General features: G+C 34.2%; 1 protein-coding gene across 1 annotated transcript in view; it reads right to left on the bottom strand.

Moving 5' to 3' along the window:
* The window catches only part of LOC124365484 (lymphocyte-specific helicase-like), a 36,491-nt gene that overhangs the window by 4,037 nt on the left and 15,673 nt on the right, over positions 1-16,781 (bottom strand). Inside the window, exons 9-13 of the mRNA XM_046821467.1 lie at positions 15,466-15,596; positions 10,945-11,173; positions 6,620-6,856; positions 5,833-5,992; positions 3,810-3,920 (exon numbers count right to left, since the gene is read on the bottom strand). Coding sequence (XP_046677423.1) covers positions 3,810-3,920; positions 5,833-5,992; positions 6,620-6,856; positions 10,945-11,173; positions 15,466-15,596 — 868 coding nt within the window. The remainder of the gene's footprint in view (positions 1-3,809; positions 3,921-5,832; positions 5,993-6,619; positions 6,857-10,944; positions 11,174-15,465; positions 15,597-16,781) is intronic.

Here is a 16,781-nt window from a genome sequence, read left to right as displayed (position 1 = left end):
CGTGTGATTCAAATAGAGAAAAATAAGCTGTTTTAGCTGTTTCTAAGTTGCTCAGAGATATTATTTGTTTTATCATGTATAGGCTAGTATTTAGTCTTTTACTCAGATTGTCTATGTGTGGGGTCCAAGAGATGTTTTCATCTATAGTCAAGCCTAAGAACTTAACATGTGTCTCCAAGCGTACATCTGGGATGATTTGAACTTCGGTCGCTCTTCTTCCAAATGCTATCTGGCTGGTTTTAGTCGGGTTTGCTACCAGATCATTCCCATTGCAATATTGGTATGCCATGTTGAGGGCAACGTAGGATGATACTGCCAGGTCGTCTGCGGTTTGTCCTTTAAGTAGCAGGGTTGTATCATCCGCGTACATGAGAGGTAGGCAAAATTCTCCCACATAGTGAGGCAAGTCATTTACAAACAAGATGAAGAGTGCTGGTCCTAGAACCGATCCTTGAGGCACGCCTCTTTGAACTGGAAGAGGCGTTGATCTTATTTCTTCTGTGATTCCTCTGTGTGTATGTTTCAGTTCAACGAGTTGTTGTCGTCCCTCTAAGTAGCTTTTAAACCATTTTTTTTGCAGTGTCACTCACTCCCAGGTGTCCTAATTTATTCATGATAAGACTGTGACTGAGGCAGTCGAAGGCCTTACTCAAGTCAAGTAGTATAGCGGTTGTTAGTTTTCCTGCTTCTAAGTTGTCTACTACGGTTTCAATTAGCTTTATTATTGCTGTGGTGGTTGATTTTCCTGTAGAGAAGCCATGCTGGTTGTCGGTAAGCAAGTTGTTTCTAGCACAGTGGTCTAGAAGTCTCTTTAGGACAATTTTTTCACACACTTTTGAAAATGTTGAGATAAGGGAAATGGGCCTGTAATTGCTAATTTGTGTTTTTTCACCATTTTTGAATTTTGGGTAGATTTTTGAGACCTTTAGTTCTGAGGGAAACCTCCCTTCTCGGAATGATCTGTTGAAAATAACGGTAAGGGGAGATGTGAGTTCATCTGCACAGTGCTTCAGTATTTTTAACTCATATTTTTAACAGTAATATAACTCATAGTTAACCTATAAGTTTCAATTTGGTACTGTATTTAACTTCATTATTTATGCACTGTACCGTACACAACTTGTCTTAATAAAATACTGTATGTCAATTTAATTAAAGTTTTCTTTGTTTATGTATGAAATGATGCACCCATTTTCATTTTTTAAGTAATTAGTTCCTATAACTGTTCATTATCGTTATAAATAATTCCTCCTGGACCTGTTCGGATTAACCGACGTTCGGATTACACGTGTTCGGATTAGCGGGACTCCACTGTATATTGATATCTCTAAAGATAAAGATTTTGCAACCGCGATCTCACTAAGGCCGGTTGGTCATTGTCCGGAGTAGGCCTAGCGGCGGCGTTACCGCAAGAAGTAGATAGCTGACTAAATGGCATTTCTTCGTCATCTGAGTCCAAGATAGTTGGCCTATAGGTAGGATCAACATCAGTGTCATCACTGAAAATTGATGAGACGTCAGACCAATCGTCATCTGATAGGTCAACATCCAGTTGTCTGTCCAATTCACAATGTTGTCACTCATTGTTAACAGAACATTACTGTAAGATTAAAACTAAAAAAAGTGACTAAAAACAGTCCTCAATTACAACATTTAACTCAATTCACACGCACAAAGACAATATACATAACATTAGACCGCTTTGTAAACAAATACAGCTGTGGAATAGAAATGGCGTGGTGGCAACAGCTACGTAGCAACAAAGAGTAATATATTTTTTTGAGCATAGATGTTATTTTAAATACACTAAATTACTAACAAAAAAATAAGTATTTTACTATAATACTCATAAAATAAGTATTTTACTATAATACTCATAAAATAAGTATTTTACGATTTCAAATAAATATGTATTAAACGCATATACCATGGCGACGATATTACGTCGCCTGGGGATTCTCGCGTCTTTATTTCACAGGGATCTTCGCATATTTTCTCGGCGACGATATATCGTCACCTGGGGTTCAAAGGGTTAAATATTGAAAAATAAAATAAAAATGATCTCTTCTCAAAAATAAAGTCTCCTACTTGTAGAAAACATGTAAGAATAACATTTTGCAGAACAAACTATGAATACAAATATTTGTATCTTAAACTTCTACATAATAACTCAACACAAAGACCCATAAATTCCTGTCAGGATTCTAAAAACATGAGCAGCTCTGTTACACCATATATATATATAATTATAACAATTTAAGTTTATGCCAGTGTTACTTATAAATTGTGATGGAAAATAACTATACAAATTTTACTTGGCACATCCTGATAAATAAAACAATAGCAATGGCCAGATGGCTGGCTCAAGATGTCAGTGATGGTATGCTGAATAATTCCCACAGCTGGTAGAAAATGGGTCCACAAAAAGATCGACATTGAAGGGTTAACTTATCATTATAAAACAATTACTTGAATTTAACTAAATGAGTCAAGTTAAAAGATTTTTATCATTTTTTTTACAAATGAATAGTGTCAGATGTAATTTAATATGGCTCACAGGTTGATTTTCATCACATTTTTACATATTCTATGAGGACAGAATCTATGGTTTATTCAAAATAAATCACATACTATTTAAAGTTTAAAAAAAGTATATTTATTATATAAGTGGATAAATAAATAATAAATCCTTTTAAGTGGAGACGAAAAGTTTTTCAAAAGACTGCTAAGTCAATGAAATATTCTTTCAATAGTTTTTTGAATTTAGATTAGTTTGTACATTTTATGACATTGTTTGGAATTAATTTTAAAAACTGATTCCTTATGTATGTAGACAAACAAAATTTCAGTCTATGAACCTTAGTAATCTAACATGCTTGTCCTGGTATTGTAAGTAGGGGTGGCAATATTTGTATTTTAATTGAGAATTTTACTTTTTGCAAGTAGGATGGTTTCAAAAATATATTGACCAAAAACAGTCCATATTTTCAGATTCTGAAAATGGATTTTTGTTGATTCGTCATTATTTAGGATTAACAAAATTCTATCGCTCTATTTTGTTGTTTAAAAATATTGTTCATATTTATTATTTTTGTAGAACCATATAAGCCTACAAAAAAAATTGGGAGCGTACATAGGTAAAATATATATTTAAAAAAAACTTTTAAATCACAGTAAAAGGACATTTTTGACAAAGCGTATGTTCCAGATATTATTTTTATTACAATTTTGTGACATGTGTAACATGTTCATTCCAATTCAGATGTTGGTCTGCCAATAAGCCTAGGAAGCATGTAACATTTTCTGTTGTATGTTTTTTGTGGGTTTTGTGGTTGTTCTTTCTGACCCTGTCCAATACTTTCCAGTGCTACAAAAGAACAAATTTGTCTCTTCAGCAGAATTTGTTAATAGTAACAAATTCAAATCATCTGCATAGATAAAAAGTATGCTATTTAAAATTATTCATTACTGCACTATTTATCCTTCTCAAATAGCAGAGGTCCCAGAATAAAGCCTTGGGGTACCTCCAAACTTCTAAAGCGGCTTGCTATCTGATGATGTTTTGATCATTTTGTTGTAATTAGTCAAATTTGTAATTTCTACATACTGTGATTTATTAGAGAGATATGAGTAAAAATATACAATAAAAAAATGCTGTTTTAGCATTTAGTAATTAGCGATACATAACAAATATAAAAGCACTCGTTGAAATTCCAATTGTAACACACTCTTATACAAACATTTCTTAGCTCAATATTAGACAGGAACAATTTGTTTGTTACTATACATTAACAGTATACTGTACATACCCAGTCCGTTGGACTGCACAGTTTTGTGATGATCTGCGCTCTCCAACAGCTGTTTTAACTCTTCAAGGTCATTTAGGGCCTTTTTGCTGACAGTATTCAATTTGAACAATCCTGAAAAATATCAGACCTGTTAATAAGTGAAATTAAGAGTATATTTGTTCACTTTTCTAATTATCACAGTTCACAAATTTCTAATGTCAGTAATCAGTTATTAATGTAAAGCTACCACTAAACTAACACTATTAATATGTCTTTGTTTAATACTGAATTTAGCAGATTGTTAGTGGTGATAAGCGAGGGAATAGAAACATTACCGTTGTTGCAAATGGTGTTTTGATTACTAGGGCAAACTTATTTCTGGCAAGAATATTGTACAAATCATTATTGCCGAGTTTTTCATTAGTTAAGTTGTCAAGAACACATTCTTCACGGATTGACTTGTAATTCTTAAGAAAAGCAGGTTTTACTGCATAATTGACCCTTCCAAGTGGCAAGGTCAGAAATTTCCAACCAACATAACTTTATTTTAAAGTTCAATTTAATGTACTAAAACAATGTAAAATCTTATAAATATACATACCAATACGGCTATAATCATCTAAACACAGCTTTCATAATATGTGCTGTCTTAAATACGCTGTATATAAACAAATTAGTTGTTTAAAGTTTGTAAATATTTTGCAAGAAGCTTCAATCATAACAGCAATACACATCTTCACTGAAAATAACATTTCACCAAGTAATTATTTGTGAAGAAGTATCATTCATAAGCAGATTAGATTGGTATTATTGAAAAAAGCATTACAAAATCATTCATAATCTGTCAGTTAAAAGAATTAAACATGCAAATATTTGGCAGAATATATTGGACTTATGTAAAACAAATGATTGGATTCATTGTAAACGAACTCGATGATGACTAAGGAGATCAAAGTTCATACACAATTTTGTCATTATCTCAATTCGTCCTTGAGATGTCCTGTGGACAAAGAGACGGAAAAACGTTTTTTTTCCTTTGCTAAAGCTAAGCCAATACAAGTTTAATCTGCAATAGCCAATCATATGAAGACTATAGATTATAAGATTATAGGTTTGAAAATGAAAACTCTTCACCTCACTGCCTGAGGGTGATATAACTATTTCTAACATGTCTTATGGTGAGTTTTAACTCTAAAGATTTTTGATGAGTTATCTCGTCACTCAACCACAACTTGTTCTATTGTGTTCTTTGACAAGTGAAAGTCTACAAAGTGGTGTAACTGCGAGATCTATAAATTATTGCAGTTTTCAAAAATCCAGGAAGACAGAATTAAATAGAAAGACAGTACCCTATTGCATACAAAGGACATTTAATGATTAATATGACAGAGTTTATAGGAAACCAACACATATAAAAATAGGTATCTGAATGCTAATTCTCATCCTCTTCTTCCAAATATATTAATTAATGAAGCGATCAAGATATCAGATGAAGACAGTTGGAATAAAGAGAAGAGGATATTAAACAAGACACTAAAGGAGAATGGGTACAATACTGCACAGATAAATAAGGCATTTAAAAAACAAATTACGAAAGCTGTATGTGAAAATGTGTTACATTCAGACTAGACTCGAAATGAAGAACATCCAAAACTAGCCATCTTCCTTATATTCAAGGAATGACTGATAAAATAAGAATATTAAGGAGATATAATATCAAAACTGTATTTGAACCGATCCAAAAGTTGAAAAGCTCTTCGAGACCAGTGAAGGACAATATTCCACTGTGTATGCCGAGAGTCTATGGCATCCGATGCAGCTGTGGCTCAGTCTACATCAGGAAGAAAAAACACTTAATATCCACACGAGTGAATGAAAATAATAGAAACGATTTCAGCCATAGCCAAACACAGTTTCAAGACCGAACATGCTATAGAATTTTATCAAACAAAAGCACTTGTGTAAAAATTCTCTATTATCATCCAAGAGTAATAAGAGAATAATGAATTTCAGGGTCAGTGCTCTCTGTTACATTTGTCCTTACCTTTTTTGATGACAACTTTCTCCAACTTCCGTTTTCCAGTTGCACTGTTCAGAATTTTTTCATCCACAGTTCCCTTGCTGAGAAAACGATACACCATGACTGGTTTCTTCTGGCCGATGCGGTGGCACCTGTCCATTGCTTGCAGGTCGACTTGAGGATTCTAGATCAAATATAAACAATCAACACTGGCACACATACAAATTGATCAAAACAATGTCTAACATCAACTAAAATTTGGGAGCAAGCTTGATAGATAAAAAATGTAATGTCTGGAAATTAGTGAAATACAATTATTAAGTTGTACTCCTTTTTTATAGATTTTATTTGAATGAATAACCTAGCCCTTACTTTTATATTTTATTTAGCGCTGAATATAGATTTCAATGTAATTTTGAATACGAGAAGAATACTTAGCATTTATTGTATAATTTATACAATATGACCTGCCTAAGCCATGGCCTTCTATACTGAATTAGCTTAACTTCCTAAAGTGCTCTTCTGTACTATATTTTGGGTCAGTATATCCTCTTTAGTTTTTAATTTAAGACTTTGATATAAAATATTATGTCTGAATGTTCTAATTTCAGTGATTGGATTGAATAAAAAATTTACAAAATAACAAACTATAGTAACCTTCTACTTAGAAAACACACATATGCACGCACGTGCACACACTTATCTATAGGACTAATAAACCATCAAGTATTAATTCTGCTCAATTAAAAGCTAGCTTATACATGTCCTAATGCAACAACAAATAAATTCTAAATAATATTAATAAACTTACATAGTCGCTGTCAAATATGATGACTGTATCGGCAGAAGTAAGGTTCAGGCCTAGACCTCCTGCTCTTGTAGTGATCAAGAACAAAAACATGTCAGGATCAGTGTTGAACGTTCTGATGTTTGCCTTCCGCTCCTCAATTCCATCGTCTCCGTCGAGCCGAACGTACGGATATTTGCGCATTATCGCAAACTCTTCAATCAGGTTCAGCATGACTTTGAAAAATGAGAAGATCAACACCTTGAATATGAGAAACAAAAAAACACTGGTTAATAAAATTTGAATGAAAACAGTTGCAGACACATTTTTTACTAAGTTACTTAATAGACACAGAATTGAGTAAGCTACAGCGAGTAAATGTTAGTATGTGGATAATTAATTTTATAATATGGTGTAGATTTCTAAAAACCTTGAAAGAGCTCTTTAATTATGAACAATAAAACAACTTCATCTGAAATTATATAAGATAGCTCAAGTATGGTTTAATGTTTTAAAGTTAATATATAATGGGCAGTTTACTGACATGTAACACAGTTTGGTTCTTTAGAAGAAAACATTTTATGATCATACTTTTGTTAATAGAAATGAGAAACTTTCAAAACTTATTACTACACTTGTAAATTTTACTAAAATGTTTTTTTTTACTCCTGCTGAAGGGATAGCTTTATTTAGGTATAGAAGGTTAGCAGGCAGCTGCAGAACACCAACTTGAATGCCTTGGGATTTGTGAACTGTTATGTATATGTACATTGTTTGAATAATAGGTTCAAAGCAAACGGTCTTTGCTCAACACTGGAAAAACTTAGACAGTCATTTTTCACCCTAATTATAGCGATAGTTTTAGATTTGACATATCCTGGATACAACACTAAACGTAACAAAAATTACAATTTTTTTAGGAGTTCACATTGATGGGAGTCTTACTTGGAGACAGCATGTTCTTTCATTAACCCTTCGACGGACCGCGACGTACGCCGTACGTCTAGTGTTTACCGCTGAACTCGGCCTGCGACGTACGCTGTACGCATCGCGCAGTCCGATCTTATAACGAATATATTTTGGTTATTTTCAGTGTAGTACATTCGAGTTATACATCGTTGAAAAGAAGATGAAATGAACTATCGGTGTATCAATACCTATGTATCGAAAGCCGTTCAACATGTAGTTTATAGTAGACGAAGAACATCGATCAAGGTGGCGCGACTTTGTCTGCTGGCATGACGATGTTATTGTTTGTGTTTAGCTGTTTATTTGTTTGGTTATATTTACATACTATTTCATAATGTTACTTATGAGTGTACTTGTAGCAATTATGTTGTTTGAAAGTGATTTTCACTGTGGTTTAGGACAAATCTGATTGTGAGTTTATACTAGTATGTGCATCAGTGAAGTAAAACAGTTTTAGATTTAGTTTTTAAAATTGGTTTGGATTATTGTTTAGGCCTAGGCCTGTTTTATTACTTTATTTCATAAATTTTGATGGGTATACTTATGTTTTAGCAATACAATCACTTTTACAAGTATAGGCTTAACAGAAAATCATTTAATGTATGTATAGGTAATGTTATCACAAAACTGTGAAAAACAAGAAATTAAATGGACCACTTAGGGGGTGTTCAGTTCAAATTAAATAGTGCGTTGAAGGGTTAAAAAGTAAAGGTCTATTTGTACAGCCCACAACAAGGTCTATTTGTATCCTAACTTGTTATCATACTTAATTCAATTATGAATAGTTCTTAATATATTTTATGAACATTATCTGTGAACAATTCTAAAATAAGCATTAAGATTGAATAGGCAGGTTATGTTTTGTTAAAATTAAAATTGCCCAATAGAAGTTACATAATTTGAAAAGTGTCTTAATTCACTTTCTTTTTAAATGCAAATTATTATTAATGTTTTATTCACAAGTAAAACATTGATTTAAGAAATTGGAAAAGAAACGCAATAAACAAATATCGACATATGATCAAAATTAAGTCTTAATACAAGCTATCTATTTATATAATTCTCAGTTAAAACGCACAATTGTAGTTTCTGTGCAAGTATCAGATGCTGAAGCAGATAGTTTGAGGAAATATTTTTGGAGAGCACAGACACAATACACACTTCCAGGTCTGCTGGAACATAAGCAAGACGCTGCTCTCAAAAAGAAAAACTATGACATCAAATTAAAGGCATTAAGACGCCAGGCAACTGCCAATCAAATTGCTTGCTCTGATAATAAAACAAAAGCTGTTTGGGCTGTAGTAAACAAGGAGAGGAAACATTGAATTTCGAAAGGTCCTCAACTACTGATTGGCCCAAGAGGTGAAAAATTGACTGACCCCAAAAAAATTGCTGACTTCCTCAATAACACTTTTACACTAGCTGACAATGCTCTAGCAGCCAATCCAAAACCAAATCTAGTGTTAGCAACTCCAAACTTCACAGGCCCTAACTTGTTCCTATTCCCTGCTACAGTCCAAGAAGTAAAGAAAAGTATATCCTCTCTCAAAAGCAAAACATCAGCTGGAATGGACAAAGGAAGTATCATCTAAGCTTCTAAAAGCATGCTGTAATGAGCTTGCTTATCCACTGACCCTTCTAATCAATAAATCTTTCAAAGAAGGAAAGTTTCCATCTTGCCTCAAGTCATACCCACTCTTAAGCAGGGTAATGCAGTAGAAATGGGTAACTACCGTCCAATATCGTTGATATCGACGTTCTCCATCAGGTGGTTGAACTGGCACACACAGAGAAGAGATGTACTCAATCAGTGAGATCCAAACCGCTTCCAGTTTTAAGAGGTGTACCACAGGGATCTGTCCTGGGGCCAGTTCTTTTTATTTTATTTACAAATGACCTCCACAGTTATTTGGAAGAATACACAACAACCATAATGTACGCAAATGATACAGTTCTCCTCCTCAGTGATAGCACACCTCAAACCCTGGAAGTCTCAGCTCACATTGCTACAGAGATGGCTGTTCAGTACTGTCATAACAACAATCTTATTGTGAATGAGACTAAATCCAAGCAGCTAATCATGGGATGGAAGAAGGATGAGGTGGGATTGCTGCCAAACATCAAAGCTGTGGATGAAGCCAGATACCTAGGTGTTACAATTGACAATGGTCTAAAATGAACCACATGTAGACAACCTCTGTAAGAAGATGGCTTCGGGAATCTATGTAGTCAAGAGGATTAAGGCCATTAGTGATAAACTAACTGCTTATGGCTTACTATGTAGTCTTTGACTCTCATCTTAGATATTGTCCTCCAGTTTGGGGGTATTCCAGTATAATAAATCTACAAAGACCTCTTATTCTACGAAAAAAGGGCATCCGATTTCTTGCAGGTTTACAGCCCAGAGATACTTGCCGAAAAGCTTTAATTGAGCTTAATATATTAACTGTAAACAAGAGTCAAGAAGCTTTATTGTCATTAAATACAAAATTGTATAATAGACATAGTCATAAACATAGTAAGCATGTTTATGACTATAATACTGTGTGTTTATGTACTATAATACTAATATAAGCTAGATTACACTAAAATGTTTTCCATTAAATTATTAACAAATTTGTAGACTGAAGAAAAATATTAATCTATATCTAGTGATAGAAATTAAAATTTTATCAAATAAAATACATAATTTATTAAATAAAAATGCACAAAAGAGGAAGATAAAACAACATAGTACTATCAGTGTGACTAGAAAGCTTCAATGTTAACACTTAATATTAAAACAATTAAAATGATCAATTAAATAATATCTAGTACTATAATAAATAGTATCTCTGTACATACTACAAATAATAATGTATGCAAACAATAACAACTTGACAAGGGGAAGAGACCTGCACACATACAACACCCGCTGGGCTGCAAATTTCACTTTACCAGCACATAGAACCGCTCTGTATTCGGAGAAGCCATCATACATAGGTGCCAAGCTCTGCAACATCCTACCCGAATTCATCAAGTCACAAGAAGAGATCAATGCCATCAAGAGGGAGCTGAGAAGATGGTTACTGAACCACCCCTTTCATACAATTGACGAATTCTTAAACTGGAGGACCCAGTGGAACTTTGAAGCTTAAAAACCACATTTGAAAGATTGACTCACACTAAATAATTAAATTTAAACCATACTCACTATGTATTTTGTAAAATGTTGACGCTATTGTAATTCTTGAAGAATGTACAAATAAAGATTATTGTCTATTGTCTCCTGATTGTTGTTTTGTTACAAATCCTAACCTATTGAAATAACTACTGTATTTATTTACACTAACAAACAATCGAGAACATAGGAAATCCAGTAGAGTGTTATTGTTGCCTACCTTGTGGCCACGCTCACGCAGTTTGAGGAGCATGGCACTCAGTGTCAGCATCTTGCCGCTGTTGGTAACAATGTCCTCGCTGCTGACCATCAGTTTCTGCCCGTCCACAACCTCCACTGGCATCTGCACCAAATACGGGTGGTTGGCGATTTTCCGCAGCTGCATCTCCGGATTGGCCATACGCAACATCGTCACCACACCACTGTCCTCCACCACAGGAGTGGGGGGCCTGCAACATAATTCATTGATTACTAAAATGTATCAGCTATTCTCACCAAACACTCAGAGGGTTACTGACTAGCTAAGGAGAATCCAGTTTTTGAACTGCACTAGGCGTATGAGTAACTGGAATTACCATTGACTAGATAGGCCAGGATGGAAAGTGATAAAATTCCAGAGTTGGTTTTCAAGAACATACAGTATATCAACATTTGCGAAGCTTCTTCCATACTGTAAATCTTGACTGACTCGTGTTATTGGTAACACGATATGTACCTTCGTTTGGTAAGGATTTCTGGGTTGTTAACAGATAATGGTTGGATTTTTCCCTAGGAGATTAATGTGGGTATGAATAATTTCCTACACACGTACAAAGAATTTTACTGTAGTTTAACACTTTAACCACCACACTCAAGATGAGTCATGCAACTCTATTTTTATTGATAATAGCCACTGTAAACTATTACAATATCAGTTTTGAGAACAACTAAGTTGTCTCAAGTTATGTAATTTTTAAGTTTTCAGTGGTTTTGTTTTCACAGTGACAGCCGATTTACCGTGTTATCTGGAACTCTATTAATTTCAAACATGATAAACTTGGAATCAAGTTTGTAAACCTAATTATTCCAGACAAATGTTTAAAATAGTGATAACATTTTTTAGAATTTGAACTTAATTACTAATAACACGGAAATCAGTGCAAAATTCAAAACCGAGACCACAATTTGGTATAAACATTTTTTGTGTAGACCCCTCTTTATTATGAACACGTCATTGAACTCCTAAGAGAGGTCTCTTCTGGCTGGCTTATTCTTCCAGTTGAACCTTCACTGGGTTCAGCCAAACTGAGGTGTCACTTTCATCTGGACAACCCTATGGATGTCCAGGAGCGGCACATCACTAACCGCAAATGTCTTGATATTGGGGTAAAAGGATAGATCAATAGGTCTAATCTACTGCAAAGGAAGACTAATGGAGTGGGTGGAGCTCTCTTAATTTTAAAGGCTAGTGTTGCTAGCCTGAACATGAACGTGTAGCTTCCCGTACTCGCTTGACTAGAGGAGGCTGGAACCCCTTCTTCCAAGGTAACATGGCCGAGATATAGAGCCCACTATCCTTCCTTATGGATCTCGACAGAAGGTGATCCTTACCCCCAATCACACCCATCCTTAATATTCTCCCACTACAGAAGAAAGCGCAGTCTGTTTAGGACTAAGTGCAATAAGGTGTTTCCTTAGCTTCTTGTCATAAGTAAAAAAAAAATTGACATTTAAAATGTTAAAACATTTGATGAATATTATTGTTTGCTCTGGATGATAAACTTTAATAACATATTCTACGATCATGTATGAAACTGCTAAAAGTGGGAAAATTCTCGGTGCTGAATCGTCTCAGGACACAAATACACCCGATGTAGTGACAGTTAAAGGTGTAAATTCAGTGCTCCAATGGTCTTGTTAATTCTTATCAACTAGATCAGGGGTTCTCAACTGGTGGGTCGCGACCCCCCTGGGGGTCGCGGGACGGGTCTGGGGGGGTCGCGAGATAGGTGATAAATGAAAAAAAAAAAAAACTAAAAAACTCAGGCCATATATACCATATGACCGGCGAATATCAAATGAAGCGACCATGTACTTATTTAGAAACTGAGTTGAGTCCGCTTGTTAAATACAATAAGTATATTTAATCAATTTACAATTAATCAATACTATTATTAAAATACAACTATAATTAACAAAAAGGAACAAATGGAGCTCTAAATGACTCAACATCACTGCTAAAAATGATGGTACCTGCCGCGCCGCTTGTATCGTAACGTAGGCCTTATTGTTGTGAGACAAAATTTGTTTATTCTAAAAAAGGCACACTACACAAAATACATTGCAAAAAATACATTTTTGTAAAAGTCCAGCAGAATGACTTAATGAGAAACTTGAGCTTGCTTTGAATTAACTAACTGTAGAATGTCTGGGTTGATTTTTGTCAAACATAAAATAATATCATTTTCCAGTGCCAAACGATTTCTTGATTTGGTTTTTAAATTCACCATTGTGGAAAATCCTTTTTCACAATTGTAAGAAGTAGAAAAAGGTATCAAAATCTTCAATGCTACTTTGGTCAATTCTGGGTGTTCCTTCTTTATACTTAGCCAAAACTTGTCGGGACAAACATCGTCAAAAGTTAGTTTCAATGACTGATCACTTGATATATCTATCAGTTCATCGTGGAGGCCAGCATTCAATTCAGCTTTTTGAACAGCTTTTTCGGAAAATGGTTTTGTTATCCACACAGATCCACTTGTATCTTTAACAGGAATATAATCATTCAACTGCTTTATCAAGGCTTCAAGATGTGATGATATGAGTAATGAGAGAGATGATGTGTCACCAATACTTGAGACATACTCCTTGAATTCTTGTGTAAGTTGGAAATTTTCAAAGTCTTCATCTTTTATTCTTGTATTCCAAAGAGTAAGTTTTCTTACAAATGCATTTACTCGGTCTTGAGCATACAAAATAGTTGTTTCTGGTCCTTGTAGGGATGAGTTCAAAATGTTGAGATGAGAAAAAATATCAGCTAAGTAAGCAAGCTTTATTACCCATTTTTCATCGCTGAAAAAATGGGAAAGTTCATGTTTACTGTCCATTAAAAAAAGCAACATTTCTGATCTCAATGAAAACAGCCTACTCAACACGTTACCCCGGGACAGCCATCTCACTTCGGTGTGGAATAGCAAATGTTTGTGCAGGGCTCCTACCTCTTCACATAAGTTTTCAAGTAATTTACTCTGCAATGGTCGACTCTTGACGTAGTTAACAACTTTGATAGCCTCAGCCAAAACTTGACGCAAGTCATCCGGCATTCCTTTAGCTGCCAAAGCTTGTTTATGTAAAAAACAATGCACCCAGTTTGCATTTGGCATTAACGTTTTCAACCTGGCAATCAATCCGCTGTTTTTACCCGAAAGGGCTCTTGCACCATCACTACAAATTGAAACACATTTATTCCAATCAATTTCAAATGGTTCAGTTGCCTCAATGAACACTTTAAAAAGACTTTCACCTGTGGCATGGTCTGGCAAAGATTTGCAAAATAATACATTTTCCTTAATAGAGTGACCGCAATCATACCTAATAAAACACAAAAACTGAGCACAGTTAGCAATGTCAGTTGATTCGTCGCATTGAATCGAAAAAAAAACGTGCTTTCTTTTATTTGCATCTTTAACTGGTTCTGAACATCTTTCACCATGTCTGATATTTGTCGTGACACAGTGTCATTTGATAGTGGGATTTTTATTAGCTTGTCAGCTTCTTGAGGATTAATCATATTTGAAACCATATCGATTGCGGCAGGAAGAATAATTCCTCAGCAATGGTATGTGGCTTCCCCACTTTAGCAATCTTTAGCGCTACCTTGTACGAAGCTTTGAGGGCATTTTTGCTAACATCAGTATGACTTTAAATATTTACCTGTTGATTGCGAAGGGACAGCAGTTTTCTCTGGAAAAACTCTACTGGTTTGTTTTTCAGCGCAGAATGCTTAGTTTCAAGATGACGCTTCATTTTTGAAGGTTTCATGCTTTCAATTGATAAAACTTCACTACAAATAACACTCTGAGGTTTGTTTTCAAGTTCAGTAAAACCAAACTGTAGATATGCATTATCATACTTTCGGCATTTTGGTTTTGAGACTTCGGAACTACTTTTGCTACATGAAGCTTCTCTTTTTAAAAACTTATCCATTATTAATACTAAAACTTGAGTGTTCAATTCGAAGATCAAAGTACGCACTATTTCTCAAGACGTCAGGCAGTCGACTGGCACACTGGCTTGTCGGAGGACGAATTGCGCCGTACGATGGCTGCGCGCGCAGCTCCATGTCAGGCTGTCTCCGCGGCTTTAAATACACCACGCGTCAGTTCAGTAAATACACTGCGCACAGTCTTTGCCTGCTTTGATATTGAAGAATTGAAAATGATTAAAAATAACTTTCGTTACATTTATTACCGGATCGTTTATTAATTATTAAGAAATTAGTGCTCACTAACGTTTTTATATAGTTTTGAATAGTGTTTTTTATGTTTTTTAAAACTAATTATTGCTGTCTTTTTGCATACAAAGGCTTACTTTACGATGTTACAAGAAGGGGGTCGCCAAAATTCTCCACCTAAAAAGGGGGTGGCAGCGTTGAAAAGGTTGAGAACCACTGAACTAGATCATTAAAACATTTAGAAGTTTGTGTTTGATTACTTAATCGTTTGCAACTAATCATTTATTAACAATGAAAATATAAACTTACTGTTCTTCTTTTGGAGAAGGTTTCTCACCGAACCAATCAAAATCTTTAAAACTATAATCTCTTTTTTTCTCAGCACATTTCCTCTTCTTTTTCGTCCCATCAGGATTTTCAATAGCTTCTTCTTTTTTATTCTAAAAAATAAAGATCACACTTTTACGTAAAATGACTTATTTTATTTGTCACATAATTAAGGGTTTTAATGGCATGTTTCAAATCTTACACTTTCGCATGTTCACTGCAAATTGAATATCATCATTACTCACCCCAGATGCTGAACTTTTGAAAAGTTAAAGTAAACAACACAAAATATTACACCTTCAATTTTACACAACATGCTTGAATTATGACATCTGTGCTTTGTGCGCCTATAAATATCTATACATGTTTATAAAGTATCAGTCTATTTTACGACAGTAAAGATGGCATTAGTAAAATTGTTGTTTATTTATATATAAACTGGGAAACATCCCTTCTCAGTTTGTAGGTCTAATTGTACCCTACTCAAATCATGACTAAACACAGCTAACAACATTAAAATTTAACTTATATCTATTGGAAAAAGATTCAAATAACACATTTTCTGTAAAGAGGTTATAAAAAATCCAAATACGAGTGCATTGGTAAAAATTTTCAGTTAGATATTTCAAACCCCGAAAATAGTACAAATACAAAATAGAATACTGTAATGCTTTGAATCTGCCACTGATAAACCACCTCTTATGGGAAATATCAAATACTTGTGTCATTGTACTTTTCAGTACATTAATGTCCCTAAGAGAATTTTCTAATTATTTTTGTATTATTAACAAATAGTTTTCCTGGTGCAAAACAATGCTTTACGATTTAGTTACCTCTATATCAAATTAAAGAAAATCAAAATAGTTTATATTTTTATATCAAAAAGTCACATTTATAGCTTTCTCACAGCGATAGTCAAGTGTGTCTCTAATTTTGTTTTGTTTTTTTAATAGCTAAAAATGCTAACAGAACTAATTCTGGTAAATATAAATTTAATGTTATTACTATTTCATGAAGATACACGGTTGGTAGAATTAGTCAATCTCATAGGATGTGACGTATAAGAAAATCAGTGTTATAAAAAAGTGAAGTGAAGTGAGGTTGAGTGGTAGAGAGGGCTAAATAGCCCTAACTCCGCCTCTTGAATAAAGGCATATTTCATTTCATTTCAAGCCTAAAAGCCATACTTTTTTACAAAATAGTTTGGCCTATATTTTTTTATATAACATGTTAATGTATATAATTTTACAGATATTGCTGAGTGACTACTTCGAGCTTTGATTAATCTGTTAAAATCT

This window comes from Homalodisca vitripennis, chromosome 6 (assembly GCF_021130785.1).
Source record: "Homalodisca vitripennis isolate AUS2020 chromosome 6, UT_GWSS_2.1, whole genome shotgun sequence".
Taxonomy (NCBI): domain Eukaryota; kingdom Metazoa; phylum Arthropoda; class Insecta; order Hemiptera; family Cicadellidae; genus Homalodisca; species Homalodisca vitripennis.
The sequence above is the reverse complement of the archived record's forward strand: the minus strand, read 5'-3'. Positions and strand labels throughout refer to the sequence as shown.